This window comes from Equus przewalskii, chromosome 17 (assembly GCF_037783145.1).
Source record: "Equus przewalskii isolate Varuska chromosome 17, EquPr2, whole genome shotgun sequence".
In the NCBI taxonomy this organism is placed as follows: Eukaryota; Metazoa; Chordata; class Mammalia; order Perissodactyla; family Equidae; genus Equus; species Equus przewalskii.
Genome location: NC_091847.1, coordinates 19,207,040 through 19,223,415, shown reverse-complemented (window position 1 = coordinate 19,223,415; position 16,376 = coordinate 19,207,040). Strand labels below are relative to the sequence as shown.

The following is a 16,376-nucleotide window of genomic DNA, read 5'->3' as shown; positions in this document are numbered from 1 at the left end:
AGAAGAATAAATGGAACCCAAAGCTAGTAGAAGAAATAACAAAGATCAGAGTGGAAATAAATGAAATAGAGACTAAAAAACTTAGTTCAATGAAAGTAAGAGCTGATCTTTTGAAAAGATAAAGATGACAAACCTCTAGCTAGACTCACTAAGAAAAAGAGAGGACTCAAATCGTAAAGGAAAGAGATAGTAAAAGTGATATGGATATACAAAGAATCATAAGCTACTGCTATGAACAATTATATATCAACAAATTGGACAACCTAGAAAAAATGGATAAATTCTTAGAAACATATAACCTACCAAGACTGAATCATGAAGAAAGAGAAAATGTGAACAGATCAATTACTAGTAAGGAGATTGACTCAATAATCAACATCCCAAAAAAAGTCCAGGACCAGATGGCTTCACTGGTAAATTCTACCAAACATCTAAAGAAGAATTAATACCATTCTTTCTCAAACTCTTCCAAAAATAGAAGGAACACTTCCAAACTCATTTTACAAGGCCAGCATTACCCTAATACGTAAACCAGACAGGGGTGCCAAAAGAAAAGAAAATTACAGGCCCATATCACTGATGAACATAGACGCAAAAATCCTCAACAAAATATTAGCAAACCAAATTCAGCAACACATTAAGAGGAGCAAACACCATGATCAAGTGGGATTTATTCCAGGGATGCAAGGCTGGTTCAACATCCATAAATGAATGTGATACCCCACATTAACAAAATGAGAAATAAAAATTATATGATCTTCTCAAGAGAAGGAGAAAAAAGCATTTGACAAAATGAACATCCATTTATGATAAAAACTCTCAACGAAGTAGGTATAGAAGGAACATACCTCAACATAATAATGTATGACAAGCCTACAGCTAACATCACACTCAATAATGAAAGGTGAAAGCTTTTCCTCTAAGATCAGGAACAAGACAAGGATGCCAACTCTCACCACTTTTATTTAATACAGTATTGGAAGTCCTAGCCAGAGCAATTAGCCAGAAAAAGAAATAAAAGGCGTCCAAGTCGGAAAGGAAGAAAAACACTATTTGCAGATGACATGATATTATATATGGAAAACTCTAAAGACTCCACCAAAAAGCTGTTAGAACTAATTAACAGATTCGGTGACGTTGCAGGATACAAAATCAATATGCAAAAATCTGTTGTGTTTATATACACTAATAACAAACTATCAGATAGAGAAATTAAGAAAACAATCTCATTTACAATTACATCAAAAAGAATTTGTAGGAATAAATTTAACCTAGGAGGTGAAAGACCTATAAACTGAAAACTATAAGACACTGATGAAATAAATTAAGGAAGACATAAATAAATGGAAAGATATTCCATGCTCATGAATTGGAAGAATTAATATGTTGAAATGTCCATAATACCCAAAGCAATCTACAAATTCAATGCAATCCCTATCAGAATTTCAATGGCATTTTTCACAGAAAGAGAACAATCCTAAAATTTGTGTGGAACAACAAAGACACTGAATAGCCAAAGCAGTCTTGAGAAAAAAGAACAAAGCTGGAGGAATCACACTCTCTGATTTCAAACTATATTGCAAAGCTGTAGTATTCAAAACAGTACAGTATTGGCATAAAAACAGACACACAGATCAATGGAACAGAATAGAGAGCCCAGAAATAAGCCCAGGCATATATGGGCATAAATTTACAACAAAGGAGCCAAAAATATACAGTAGGGAAAGGACAATTGCTCCAATAAATGGTGCTGGGAAAACTGGACAGCCACATGCAAAAGAATGAAACTAAACCACTATCTTAAACCATACCCAAAAATTAACTCAAGATGGTTAAAGACTTGAACACAAGACCTGAAACCATAAACCTAGAAGAAAACATGAGCAGTAAGCTCTGTGACATCAGTCTTGGTGATGATTTTTTGGATTTGACACCAAACACAAAGGCAAAAAAAGCAAAGGGGCTGGACCGGTGGTGCAGCGGTTAAGTGCACATGTTCTGCTTCGGCGGCCAGGGGTTCGCCAGTTTGGATCCCTGGTGCATACACGGCACCGCTTGGCACGCCATGCTGTGGTAGGCGTCCCACATATAAAGTAGGGGAAGATGGGCACCGATGTAGGCTCAGGGCCAGTCTTCCTCAGCGAAAAGAGGAGGATTGGCAGCAGATGTTAGCTGACAGCTGATCTTCCTCAAAAAAAAAAAAAAAGAAAAAATAGGGGCTGCCCCTGGCCAAGTGGTTAAGTTCCCGTACTCTGTTTTGGCCACCCAGGGTTTCCCCGGTTCGAATCCTGGCTACAGACATGGCACTGCTGGTCAAGCCATACTGAGGCGGCAACCCACATGCCACAACTAGAAGGACCCACAACTAAAAATACACAACTATGTACGGGGGAGCTTTGGGAGAAAAAGGAAAAATAAAATCTTAAAAAAAAAAAAAAAGCAAAAATAAATGAGACCACGTCAAACTAAAAAGCTTTTGCACAGAAAGGAAAATAAGAAAACGAAAAGGCAAACTACTGAAGGGAGAATATATTTGCAAACCGTATATTTGATAAGGGGTTAACATCCAAAGTATATAAAGAACTCATACACCTCAATTAAAAATTCCGATTAAAAAACTGGCAGAGGATCTGAGTAGACATTTTTCCAAAGAAGACGTACAGAAACCCAACAGGTACTTAAAAAGGTGCTCAACATCACTAATCTTAGGGGAAATGCAAATCAAACCACACTAAAAGGCTATCATTAAAATGACAAGAAATAAGTGTTGGCAAGAATATGGAGCAAAGGGAACCTTTGTGCACTATCGGTGAAAATGTAAATTGGTGCAGCCAGTATGGAGGTTCCTCAAAAAACTAAAACTAGAACTACCAGGCTCCCTCCTGCACGCGCCCCCGCTAGCCGAGCACTGTCGCCGGAGCCTCTGGCTCGCGCGATCCTCTGCCCCTCTGGCTGCAGGGCGGGCGGGATCCTGCCCCGCGGGGGAGGCGGCGGCCGCAGCGCGCGAGCCCCTCGCAAACCTCACCGCCGCCCGCCCGCCTCCACCCCGAGCTCCGAGCCCCGCGGGCCGTGCCCGCCGCCCGCCCCACCCAGGCGGCCCGAGGAGGCCGCGGCCGCGGCCGAGACGGAGGAGCGGAGCCTGGACAACTTCTTCGCCAAAAGGGACAAAAAGAAGGAGCGGAGCAGCCGGGCGGCGCCGGGGGAGCAGCGGAGCCGCGGGCGCGGCGGGCGGCGGGGGCTGTGGGCTCCGGGGCCGCCACCAAGGCCGTGACGAAGGAGGAAGATGAGTGGAAAGAATTTGAGCAAAAAGAAGTTGATTACAGCTGCCTGAGAGTTCAGGCAATGCCAATATGTGAAAAGGAAGAAAAGGATAATGAAAAGAGAGAAGGCCCGGGTGATAAGTGGGAAGGAGGTGGAGGTGGTGGTGTAGAAAAATCTTCAGGTCCCTGCAATAAAACAGCTCCGGGGCAAGCACCTCTTGCTCCAGGAACTGTTACAGAAACCCCCAATCCGGCAATGACTAGTGATCTGTATAGGCCTCCCGGGGCGAGATTAACCACAACAAGGGAAAAAACACAAGGACCACCAGAAATAGACAGCGACACACAGTTCCCATCCCTGCAACCCACTGCCAAGCATGTGGGGAGCCGGAAGGATAAAGAGATGGAGAAGAGCTCTGAAAGTAGTCAGACACGGAATGAGACATAGGGATGAGCTTTCAAAAAGCCAGGCCCTTAAACTGCAGCTAGACAACCGATGTGCTGTGCTGGAAGGTCAGAGAAGCAGCCGCGCACAGTCCAGTTAAGGAATGGCCTGTGCTAACCCTGCTAAGATAACCGGACCACGGCTAACCACCAGGAACAGCCGTCCTCAGCCCATCTCTGCTGGCTCTACACCTGAGGCAGACCACTCACTGTAAGTGACTGGCGCTATTGTGCTGGAAGCTTACTGCTCTCTATGTGTATCGGATTTAGGGGGATTTTCCTCGCTACAGAAATGTGTGAACTAGATTCAACAGTGTTCTTTCATAATTACTCTGCAAATACAAAACAAAAACTGCAGCCACTGGTCATTACAAAATCTTTGTGTGTTCGGATACAGAGCCTTGGTAAGGGCTGACTCCCTAGGTTTGCTGGCACTCGTGGACTTTGTGTGGATCACAACTTCTGGATGCGAAGGTTACAGCTATTAAGTGTCGATGTGAAACTTGAAACCAGCTCTACTGGATTCCTATCAGAAATCCTGCAGAAAGTCAGCCATTGGGTTTCTGATCTGCTGTAAAAGAGGAAGATTTAAGTGACCTTAATTAACCTGTGCCCCACCCTCCAGGAGCGTTCTGTCGTGGGCTCTGGCTGTATTAGACTTCCGGAACGTACGGCTTGCAAAAGAACCAAGGTGTTCAGATACTCTGTATAGGGTTGTAATTTATAATTTAAACTTTGAGTTGTATTCTGAGGTAACCACAAATTAAATGCAACCAAAAACTTGGGTCGACCAAGTGGGAAAGGGCAGAATCTTGTTTCTTTTAGTAATTTTTTATTTGGGTAGTGCTTTTTCTGTGTTCCACATTAAGGCCTTGTTTTTGCTTTGACTTGGAATGAGTCCTTTGACAGAGCATATTGCTTGGTTAGGTAAGTAACCTGAAATATGCATTAGAATTGTGAAATGTCTTGTGAATTTGCCCCCTAGAGTGGAACCAAATAGCCTTTGGTATAAAGGGCGGTGGATGCAGCGGGCTCTACTTCAGGTGCTGCCAAAGCCTTTGTGATCAGGTCAAAATGGTAGAGTGGACTGCCGTGGAACGAGCGTGGCTTTGCTCTGGCCGAGGGATTCACTGCCCTGTCCTTAAAAATTCAGAGCAACGCAAGCAGAATCTCAACCTAAACCCCACTTAAGTGTCATGGATCTTGTCTGATCTTTGCCAAGAATTCCAGATACTTGTGCCCAGATTTTTCAGGTGTTGAACATTCCGTACGTGCAGTGATTGTCCCACCTTAGCTCTGTTATCAGCCTTCTGGTGTGTCTTTACGTTGTTCATTTGGAGAGTCAGGGACAAAAGACAGGTGAGGTAGCACTTCTGTTTTTCATAATTACAGCTTAAACTATCCAGTAGTTTTTAGCCCCTGAAAGGGACTGCAGGAAGCTACCCAGGATTCCTGAAAGGTCTTTCCATCTAACGAGACAGTCTGGTCATTTCCTAGTTTTGTGTCTTTGGTTCGATAGAAATATTTCACAGTGCTGTGTGACCACTTGGTGCAGAGTCGGGGTTTCTCTGTGATAAATCCCTTTGCCAAATGCCAGAGTTGCAGACTTGCTACTGGCGAGAGTGAAGCGAATGGGTGAGTAAAACTCTCCTGCTGGGGGAGCATTTCCCTGTAGGAGTTCAGTCTTGATGAAAGTGTCCATGCGGGACTAGGCCTCCTCGGAGGGTCATAGTATCTCCTGGCGGGACCTGCCACCCATAGCTGGGCAGTCATGGTGGTGTTCTCTGAGGGGACAGGAAGACGGCTGCCCTCCGACATGGGTGAGCAGCTGCACCAGCCAAGGAGTGGTTGGCTGAGTAAGTGAGAAGTGAGCGATTCTTGGTTAAAGTGAAGACTTCATTTGGGAACCAAAAGCTTAAACAATCTCTTGGACCTTGAGCCATGTGTTTCCCCAGAAAAGTATGTATTTTTTTCTAGCGAAATTTTGTTGGGGGTTGTGTTATTGAAGAATGAACTGAGTTCAATATGTGGAACTGGTATTTAACGGTATACTGTTCCAGAAATCTGAAGACCTTCAGGAGATTTAAAATTCTAACTCGTTATAACTTTTTAAAAGATTGTGAAATTATCAAAATGCACATGAATCAAGTTTTAATATACTGTATGATGGGTGGATGAGGCTGTCCATTGTACCATTTCTTTCTTTGAATTCTCAGGCATGGTTTGGCAGTGCAAGAACTCTGTAACATTAACGAATTCAATAAAAAATAAATATATGGAAAGAAGAAAAAAGGACTGCCATATCATCTAGCAATTCCACTTTGGGTTATTTATCTGAAGAAAATGAAAACACTAACTCAGAAAGATATCTGCACCCCCATGTTCATTGCAGCATTATTTACAAGAGCCAAGACATGGAAACAACCTAAGCTTCCATCAATGGATGAATGGATAAAGAAAAGGTGATACATATACAATGGAATATGATTCACCCATAAAAAAGAAAGAAATCTTGCCATTTGCAACAACGTAGATGGACCTTGAGGGCATTAAGCTAAGTGAAATAAGTCAGAGAGAGAAAGACAAGTACTGTATGATCTCACTTATATGTGGGAACAGAAAAAACAAACCCAGGTACAGAGAGCAGACTGGTGGTTGTCAGAGGCAGGGGTGAGGCATTGGTGAAGTGGATGAAGGTGGTCAAAAGTACAAATTCCAGTTATAAATAAATAAGTCATGGAGATGTAATGTACAGCACGGTGACTGCAGTTAATAATATATTGGATATTTGAAAGTTACTAAGAGAGTATATCTTAAAAGTTCTCACCACAAGAAAAAAAAATTTGTAATTACGTGTGGTGATGGATGTTAACTAGACTTGTGTGGTGATCTTTTCACAATATATAGAAACATCAAATCATTATGATGTACACTTGAAAGTAATATAATGTTATATGTCGATTATATCTCAATTTTTAAAAATTAATTTAAAAAAGAAGCTATGCTTTATAACTTTGGGATTGAAGGGGCTTTTTAAAACAATATGTAAACACAGAAATCGTAAAGAAAAAATTAATAAATTTAATTTATTGAATTTATAAAATTTAAAACTTTAAAAATTAGAAAGCAACGCTACAAATTGAGAAAATGTATTGTCAAGCTACACAACAGAGAAGGGATTAATATCCAGAAAAGATAAGCTACACATGAGAAGAATATATTTCCAGTATATATATATATTGAATTTAAATATATATATATCTTTTCAATTTATAATGGGAAAAAGATTATTTTCCCAAAATAGATACAGAGCATATACAAATCAATTTAAAAATCGTAGAAAATTCTAAAAACACTTTAAAGTTTGATACAATTATGCATTGGTGGGTTTGAGGGAAGTTTGATATTGTCGTACGCTACTGGTAGGACTGTAAATTGGGACAGTCCTTTTAGGGAAAAATTTTTCAGTACCATTAGAAGTTAAAATATGACTACCTTATCACCCAGGAATTGTACTCTTCAATATCTTCCCTAAAAAAAATCTACAAGTGTATAGAAAAACACATATACAATGACATTCATTGTGACGTCTGGGACACTGAAAGTGAAAAACAACCTAAAACCTGATCAACAAAAGAAGGATCATGTAAGGTCATAAAATGCAGCTCTTGAAAAGAATAAGATATATTAATATTTACACAATGTGGAAAGATCTCCAAGGTGTAGTATAAGGTGAAAATACCAGTTGTAGACCAATATTCACATTGTACTACCATTTATTTTATAAACTAGTTACACAAAACTATATGTTCTTCATGTACATATATATGTAATAAATATATAGAAAAATAAACTAATAATGGTGGATAGTTCTTAGGAAGTAGCTGGAATTAGGTACAAGGCAAATGGAACTATTATTTTATCTGAATTTTAAAAAATATGTATGAGAATGCATTATTTAATACTGGTATAATTAAAATATATAATTTTAAAGAAATCACAATGATTATAAACACAGGAAACTGAAAATGGTATATTGATATGAAGCTGTCAGGGCCATCTTGAAAGTGCCACTAAGTGAAATAAACCTATTTCTATTTAGAATATATATTTATATCTCCAAGAAAATTCCAGGAAAAAGAATGATAGGAGAGGCCACGTCCTGTCATAAAGTGGAAAGTACTGCCTATGTGGTATTGCACAGGAATAGATAGTTAAGCAGTAGAAAGTCCAGAAACGTCTACATCTATGTAGATATTTCGTTTCTGATAAGGCGGCATTTCAAATAGTGGGGGAAAACGGCCTATTCAACAACATCTTAGAAATTGATAAGCCCTGCCACGCAACATACACAAAGTGAAAATTCAAGGTGGGCTAAGGATCTAAAAGTTAGAAACAAAAATAAGGAAATAATAAGTTTGACATTAGATTTTAAAACCATGGTACCACATACTGTACCTTGAAAGACTCCATAAACCAAATTAAAAGACTGGGGGAAAATTTTCTTTCTATCATGTTTTAATACGTGATATCCAAACTCGATTAAGAGTTTTCATGTCGGTAATAAGTTAAAATAATAAAAATGTACAAAGGATATGATCATAAATCTCAGAAGGAAAACAAGTAGCCCGTTAACATGAAGAGCTATCCTTCTAAGCAGAAAAATGAGAAATCAACAAGGAGATAATATTTTCATTCTTCAAAGTGTCAAAAATGTTTTATGACAGCTGTGAGCAAAGCAGAGAAATTTAGGCATGCTTCTAACTGTAGGTAGGATTTAGATTTGAAGAAGCCTGTTTTGGAAGTCTATTTGGATCTCAGTCAGAATTCTAAATGGATCTGCCATTGAGTCAGCAACTTAATTTCTAAGAATCTTAGTTTAAAGAAACGGTCATCACACATGTGGACAAAGATGTACAGATACAGATATTCATTTGTAACACATTAAAATTAAGAACCAACCACTGTTCAATATGCAAGAGGTTAAATTATGGTACATCCTTACTGTGGAATGCTATGCATTCGTTAAAAAGAGGTGGGTCTATATATTGTGATATAGACAGAGCTGCAAGAACTATCAAGTGAAAAAAGAAGGCTGAGAAACAATACATAAAGCATAATCCCATATATGTTAGATTATATTATATATTTTAAATGTTATATGCTTACATGTGTTTGCATTTGTATATGTGTAATAATAGCTATCATTGAGTTGCCTTGTTCTAAACGTGCTAAAGAATGACTTCATTTAATACTCACAACCTACCATCCCCATTCTACAGATGAGGAAACAGAAGCACAGAGAAATTAAGTAACTTTCACCAGACGAGATTTAAACCCGGGCATTCCAACTCCTGAATAACCATTAAGCTACAGAGAAAGAAAACTGGAGGAAACCGTGTTGGCAGCGCTTACGCTAGGAAGGGGAGGAGGAGGAAGAGGAATTCGGAAGTTTTTCCCATGTTTCCATATCGTTTGAATCTTTTACAAAATGTGTTCATCATTTACTTACACATTTTTAAGGAGGAAAAAATGTTTGTCAAGGGACTCACTTGTTCTGTTGTGTAAACAAATTTTAAAATAATTTGTAAGTAAGACAAAAATGTGGAGAACTCTTTCGCTTCGGGCATGTTCCAGGTTCTTCTGCTTGAATTGTGAGCCGCTTGAGCTGTCTGTGTTCTCTTTTACGAGCTTTAAATTTTTCGAGGTTAGATTAGTGAACCATGTACTCTTTTCATTATCTTAGACAATCCAGTTAAATATTAAGTGTTAAAAATCACTTAATATTTTACAACCTCAGCTGTAGTTATAAAGGAGGGATTCCACGTACTTCCTATCAGTTCCTTGAAAATGGACCCGGCTTGGAGCTCCGTCTTTATCGTCCTCCTAAGTTTTTCATGCTGGGGGTTAGACTGGGAATCTGATCCAAATTTCATTTCAGCTGCCGGTCCTTTAACGAATGACTTGCTGCACGACCTGAGCGGTCCACCGGGAAACCGGGATTCTAACTTTGTAGCAGAAGATAAAAATATTTATGTTTGTCCCCAGCCACTGCCCGCTTTCCTGCCAGAGTACTTTAGCAGTGTTTATGCCAGTCAGATCACTCATTATAAAGTATTTCTGCCATGGGCACGACTTCTCCCAGCAGGAAGCTCCAAGAACCCAGACGAGAAAACAGTGCAGTGCTACCGGCAGCTCCTTGAGGCTCTCAAGGCTGCGCAGCTTCAGCCCCTGGTCGTCCTGCACCACCAGACCCTCCCAGGCAGCACCGTCCAGAAAAGTGAAGTCTTCGCTGACCTCTTCGCTGACTATGCCACGTTTGCCTTCCACTCCTTTGGGGACCTTGTTGAGATGTGGTTTACTTTTAGCGACTTGGAGGAGGTGATCAGGGAGCTTCCCCACCAGGAATCAAGAGCCTCGCGTCTCCGGACCCTCACTGACGCCCACAGAAAAGCCTATGAGATTTACCACGAAAAATACGCTTCTCAAGGTGAGTATACCTGACCCCGACGGCTGACCTGGGCAGCCTTCCTCAGCCACCTTTCCCCATCCTCCTTAAAGCAGGACTCGGCATTTCCTGCCCACTCACCTTCAATAATCCTATCATATCTATTCGTTAGTGAGAAATTAATATTGCATTGAAGATTTCCCGATGGAGAGAGGCAGGGGTGGCTTATATTGCATCATGCTCAGCATTTCCTTTTAAGCACCCCTTCCCCACCGCCACTGGCTATCTTTGTGTCCCCCTTCCTTCTCCAGTCCTGCCTCCCTGACTCTGCCAGGGCTTCAGGATTGTCCGTCCTCCCTCAGCCTCCCCCTTTTCTTATGCGAGGCACCTTATCGGTTCTAGTTGCAGCTTACATTCCAGCAGGGAAGACAGACAATTACAAAGATAAAATAATGATATTCTGATAGATAGTGAGAAGCACGTAATTGCAATTGTCCATATTCCTGCTTCACAGCTAATTGAGGTTCTGATTTAGTAGGTTTGGGCAGGACCAGGACATTTGTGATTTTAATAAATTACCTAGGGGCCAGCCCCGTGGCCGAGTGGTTAAGTTCACGTGCTCCGCTTTGGTGGCCCAGGGTTTCACCGGTTCAGATCCTGGGCACGGACATGGCACCACTCATCAGGCCATGTTGAGGCGGTGTCCCACATAGCACAACCAGAGGCGCTCACAACTAGAATACACAACTGTGTATGGGGTGGAAGCAGGGGATTTTGGGGAGAAGAAGGACAAAAAAAAGATTGGCAACAGATGTTAGTGTTTAAAAAACAAAAAAAAGTTTAAAAAAATAAATAAATTCCCTAAGTGAATCTGAGGTACACTAATTGTGAGAACTATTGGATTATATATGATTTCTTGTTTTTATTATATATTGTATGTATATTTGTATAGATAGCATATAATACATATATGCATACTTGTATATTCTACTTCTTAAAGATATTTTATGAGTATATTTTCATTTTATTAAAAAACTGAAAGCATAGTTTTCAATGGACTTATTCGTTCCCATCATATGAATGGATCATAGAGTTTTCAATATTTTTCTTTTTTATATACGTTTATTTAATTTTCACTATTACAAATTATGTTGCAATGAACATGAATATAAATCCTTGCCTACCTTCTGATAAATTCTTTCTGATAGATTCTTAGAATTCAACTTACTGGGTCCAAAAATGTGCATTCTTTAAGACTTTAAAGCATGTTGCTAAATTATCTTCCTGAAAAGTTGTAATAGTATATACCAACAGTTATAAAATTGTTCTTCTGACCCCACACAGCCTGTTTTCAATAATGTAATTATTTTTGTCATTGGTAATTTGACAGCTGAAAACTATTATCTCCTTAGATGCTTCATTTGCATGTGTTTGATTATAGAGAGATTAAACATTTTTTCTATGTTAAAAATAAAAGCAGGAGGGGCTGGCCCCATGGCCGAGTGGTTAAGTTCGAGTGCTCTGCTTTGGCGGCCCAGGGTTTCACCAGTTCAGATCCTGGGCACGGATATGGCACGGCTCATCAGGCCACGCTGAGGCGGCATCCCACATAGCACAACCAGAGGCACTCACAACTAGAATCTACACCTATGTACTGGGGGGCTTTGGGGAGAAGAATAAATAAATAAATTAATTAATTTAATTAAAGCAGAGCAAGAGAAGGAGTGTGAGTGGGGATGGGGGCCATTTCACATAAGGCTGTCAGGGAGGCTGTCCTCGCCCATCATTTGAGCAGACTGGAATGAAGGGAGGGACAAGCCGTGAGATCCAGAGAAAAGCATTCAGGCCAAGGGAAGTGTGTGAAACCCCTTCAGTGGGAGCAGGGGACGCCCAGCAGGCAGGTTAGTGAACCAGGAGTAGACCATAGGAGATGAGAGGATGCTGGTTTTGAAACTCGATTCTTTAGAAAGCCAGTCTTGGGGTCAGTGAGCAAATAAATATGTGTTGGCTGTTAATTCTACCAAAGAAGCACTGAGTAAATGAACTTCGAAAGAAAGCAAGACTGAACTTGGATCATCTCAAATAAAGGAAAATCTGTCTTATTTTGAGGGTAGATTCCACAGAATTATTTAAATTATAAAAGTATACATACATGTTTATTAAAATGTTTTGCATATTTCATTTTCAATCTTCACCAGGTTACTAAAGACGTTTCTTTTTTAAACTCATGTTTTCCTTCATTTCTTCATCTGCTCATTCCTCCTGTCCTTCATTTTGTGTTTCATCAAGATCACTAGCTTGCTGCCAATATAATACAGGATACAAAATAAATTCTCCTTTCAGTCTCCGTACTATTCCAAAAGACAGTTTTTCTTCTTTCTGTCCGTCTCTCATTCTCCCCTGCTTTTTTAGTCCAATCTCATAGCTTTGTTGTTCTTTTTAAAATATATCATTTAATATACACACAAAAGTTATATAACATATGTTGGTTAAAAGCAAAATAATAGAATAAATACCCACAGAGTGACCATTCAATCCAACAACTAAGATACAAGAGGAAATCACCTCTCATCAACTAGGATGTCTGTAATAAAAAAGACGGACCGTAACAAGCGTTGGCAATGGTGTGGAGGAGGTGGAACCCTCATACACTGCTGGTGGGAACGAACGATGGTGCAGCCCCTTTGGAAAACAGTCTGGCACTTCCTAAAACAGTTAAACTTTAGACTTACCGTATGACTCAACAATTCCTCTCCTAGGTATATATCCAAGAGAAATGAAAACGAATGTCCAGAGGAAAACTCATCACAAACTTGCATAGCAGCATTATTCATAACAACCCAAAGTGGAAACAACCCTAATGTCCATCAATTGATGGATAAACAAAATGTAGTACATACATACAATGCAATATGATTCAGCCACAAAGAGGAATGAATACCACAACATGGATGAATCTCGAAGACATTATGCTAAGTGAAAGCAGCCAGTCACAAAAGATCACATATTATATGATTTTATTTATATTAAATGAACAGAATAGGAGATTTCTAAAGTAATTAGCGATGTCTAGGGCTAGAAGAGAGAAATGAGGAGTGATGGCTAATGGGTACAGAATTTCTTTTTGGGTGATTAAAATGTTCTGGAATTAGATAGTGAAGATAGTTGCACAGTTTTGTGAATATACTAAAAAACACTAAACTGGGGGCCGGCCCCGTGGCCGAGTGGTTAAGTTCGTGTGCTCCACTAGGGCGACCCAGGGTTTCCCTGGTTCAGATCCTGGGCGTGGACATGGCACCGCTTGTCAGCCATGCTGAGGAAGCATCCCACATAGCACAACCAGAGGGACCTACAACTAGAATATACAACTGTGTACTGGGGGGACTTTGGGGAGGAGAAGAAAAATAAATAAATAAAGATTGGCAGCAGGTATTAGCTCAGGTGCCAATCTTTAAAAAAAAAACCAAACCACTAAACTGTAAATTTTAAAGGGATGAATTTTATGGTATATGAATTATATCTCAATAAAAAATGTAAGAAAAAATATGAGAGGGTTGACGGTTTATAAAACAAAACAGGGGCCGGGCCGGCTCCGTGGCCGAGTGGTTAAGTTCGGGCGCTTCGCTGCGGTGGCCCAGGGTTTGGATCCTGGGCGCGGATATGGCACCACTCATCAGGCCACGTTGAGGCGGCGTCCCACATCCCACAGCTAGAAGGACCTGCAACTAGGATGTACAACTGTGTACAGGGGTGAGTTGGGGAGATAAAGCAGAAAAAAAAAAGATTGGCAACAGTTGTTAGTCCAGGTGCCAATCCTTAGAACAAAACAGGGGCCTGCCTGGTGGCGCAGCGATTGAGTGCGCACGTTCTGATTCAGCGGCCTGGGGTTCGCTGGTTCAGATCCCGGGTGAGGACATGGCACTGCTTGTCAAGCCATGCTGTGGCAGGTGTCCCACGTATAAAGTAGAGGAAGTGGGCATGGATGTTAGCTCAGGGCCAGTCTTCCTCAGCAAAAAGAGGAGGATTGGCAGCAGATGTTAGCTCAGGGCTAATCTTCCTCAAATAAATAAATTAATTAATTAATTAAATAAAACAAAAGAAACTACAGCTTACATCTACCTATATATTCCTTCCTATCCCACCTCCCATTCTTCTCCCCTGCACCACCCCAGGCCACCACTATGTTAAATATTCTGTTTATCATTGCATGGCTTTTTCTTCTCATTTGGTGTCCACCATGACTTAAAGGTCAAAGCCAAACATTTGAAATAATATTGTTTTTAATTATATAAGAGGTGGCATTTTAGCAAATAAAGCATATTCACTATGCTTTTTTAAAAATATGTTAAAGAACTAAGTTCCCATTTACTGCCAGTTAGAAAATAAGCAATATGAAATGCAGTTCTGATTTTTTTCATAGGCATTTTTAGGGGCCAGCCCCATGGCCAAGTGGTTAAGTTCTCGCACTCGGCTTTGGTGGCCCAGGGTTTTTAACTGCTTCAGATCCTGGGCACGGACCTAGCACTGCTCATCAAGCCACGCTGAGGTGGCGTCCCACATAGCAGAGCCAGAAGGACCTATAACTAGAATATACAACTATGTACTGGGGGGACTTTGGAGAGAAGAAGAAAAACAAAACGAAACGAAAAAAAGAAGATTGGCGACAGATGTTAGGCTCAGCTGCTAATCTTAAAAAAGAAAAAAAAGAATTTTTATCAGGGTATGAGTTACATATAGTGAAATGCGTAGATCTTAATTTTACAATGTGAGTAGTTTTGACAAAGACATACACCCATGTAACTCATACCCTTATTAAGATATAAGATATTAACCAAAACCTCAGAAAATTTCCTTCCTGATCAACTGTACCCTTTCTTAATCAATCTTTACCCCCAGGAGCAACGGCTGATCTGATTTCTATCAGCAAAGATATGAATGGAATCATACAGTATGTCATTTTTTGAGTCTGTCTTCTCTCATTCAGCATAATGTTTGTGAGATTCATTCATTTTGTTGTTGTATTAGTAATTTGCTCCCTTTTTCTTTTAAGTAGCATTCACCCCAAAACAGTTGAGGGGCATTTGGGCTATTTCTAGTTTATCCATTATGAATAAGGCTGCCATGAACAGTCTTGTACAAGTTTTTGTGTGGATAGGTTTCATTTCTCTTGGATAAATACCTAGGAGTGGAATTCCTGGGTCATAGACTAGAGCTGTATTTGCCTTTTTAAGAAACTGCCCGTTTTCCAAAGCAGCTGTTCCATTTTACACTCCCACTAGCAGAGTATGAGGGTTTCAGTGGCCCCACATCCTCGCCAACATTTGGCGTGGTCACCTTTTCTATGTTAGCCATTCTGATTGTATCTCACTGTAATTTCCATTACTTTTTAAAAATATGATTCCTATCCCAAGTGCGTATGTTCTTAAACAATATAGTATTCAATTTTGCTTAGTTTGCTTTTGAGCACCATAGAAGAGTACTGTCTTATGCTTTTTGTGGTCCTATAAGACTTTCTTTTTTTCAGACAAAATTGTTTCCAAGACTTATCCATGTTATTGAATATATCTATAGTATATTCTTTTTCACTGCTATATAATATTGCACTGTGTGACTAAACCACATTTTATTAATTCATTCTCCTGCTTATGGACCTTTGAATTGTTTTCAAGTTTTGCTGTTATGAACATAGCTGCTATGAACATTCTTGTACACATTTCTTTCTGTGCACATGCAACAGTTTCGCTTGTGTCTATACACAGGTGATAGCTAATTGTGGGGGATACAAATATTTAGCTCTGAGAAGTAATGTAAAATGGTTTTCACCTGTGGTTGTACTAATTTACAATCCCATTAGCAATGTGTAAGAGTTCTTGTTGATCCTCTCCAACGCTTGTAATTGCCAGAACTATAAATTTTTGCCAGTCGAATGGATTTAAAAATATTTCTTTATGATCTCATTTACCTGATTACAGAATAAAGTACCACTTTCATCATATCATATCAAAGTTACATACTATCAACATGATTTATACTGTTGATGTTAACCTTGATCATCTGGCTGACGTAGTGTTTGTCAGATATCTCCCTGGTAAAGTTACTCTTTTTTCCTCCTTCCCATACTGTACTCTTTGGAAGGAAGTCACCACACACAGCTCACACTTAAGGAGTGGGGAGTTATGCTCCCTCTAATAAATAACTTTTAAAAGTTTGTTTCTAAACTTAAC

At 39.9% G+C, this 16,376-nt stretch overlaps 1 protein-coding gene and 1 pseudogene across 1 annotated transcript in view; both read left to right on the top strand.

The window, feature by feature from the left end:
- The first annotated feature begins 3,239 nt into the window (after window positions 1–3,239).
- Window positions 3,240–6,443, top strand: LOC139076778 (protein CDV3 homolog pseudogene; annotated as a pseudogene).
- A 2,986-nt stretch (window positions 6,444–9,429) lies between these two features.
- LCT (lactase) overlaps window positions 9,430–16,376 on the top strand; it is a 46,787-nt gene continuing 39,840 nt past the window's right edge. Inside the window, exon 1 of the mRNA XM_008516927.2 lies at window positions 9,430–10,194. Within this exon, the coding sequence (XP_008515149.2) occupies window positions 9,555–10,194 (640 nt within the window). The 5' untranslated portion in view covers window positions 9,430–9,554. The remainder of the gene's footprint in view (window positions 10,195–16,376) is intronic.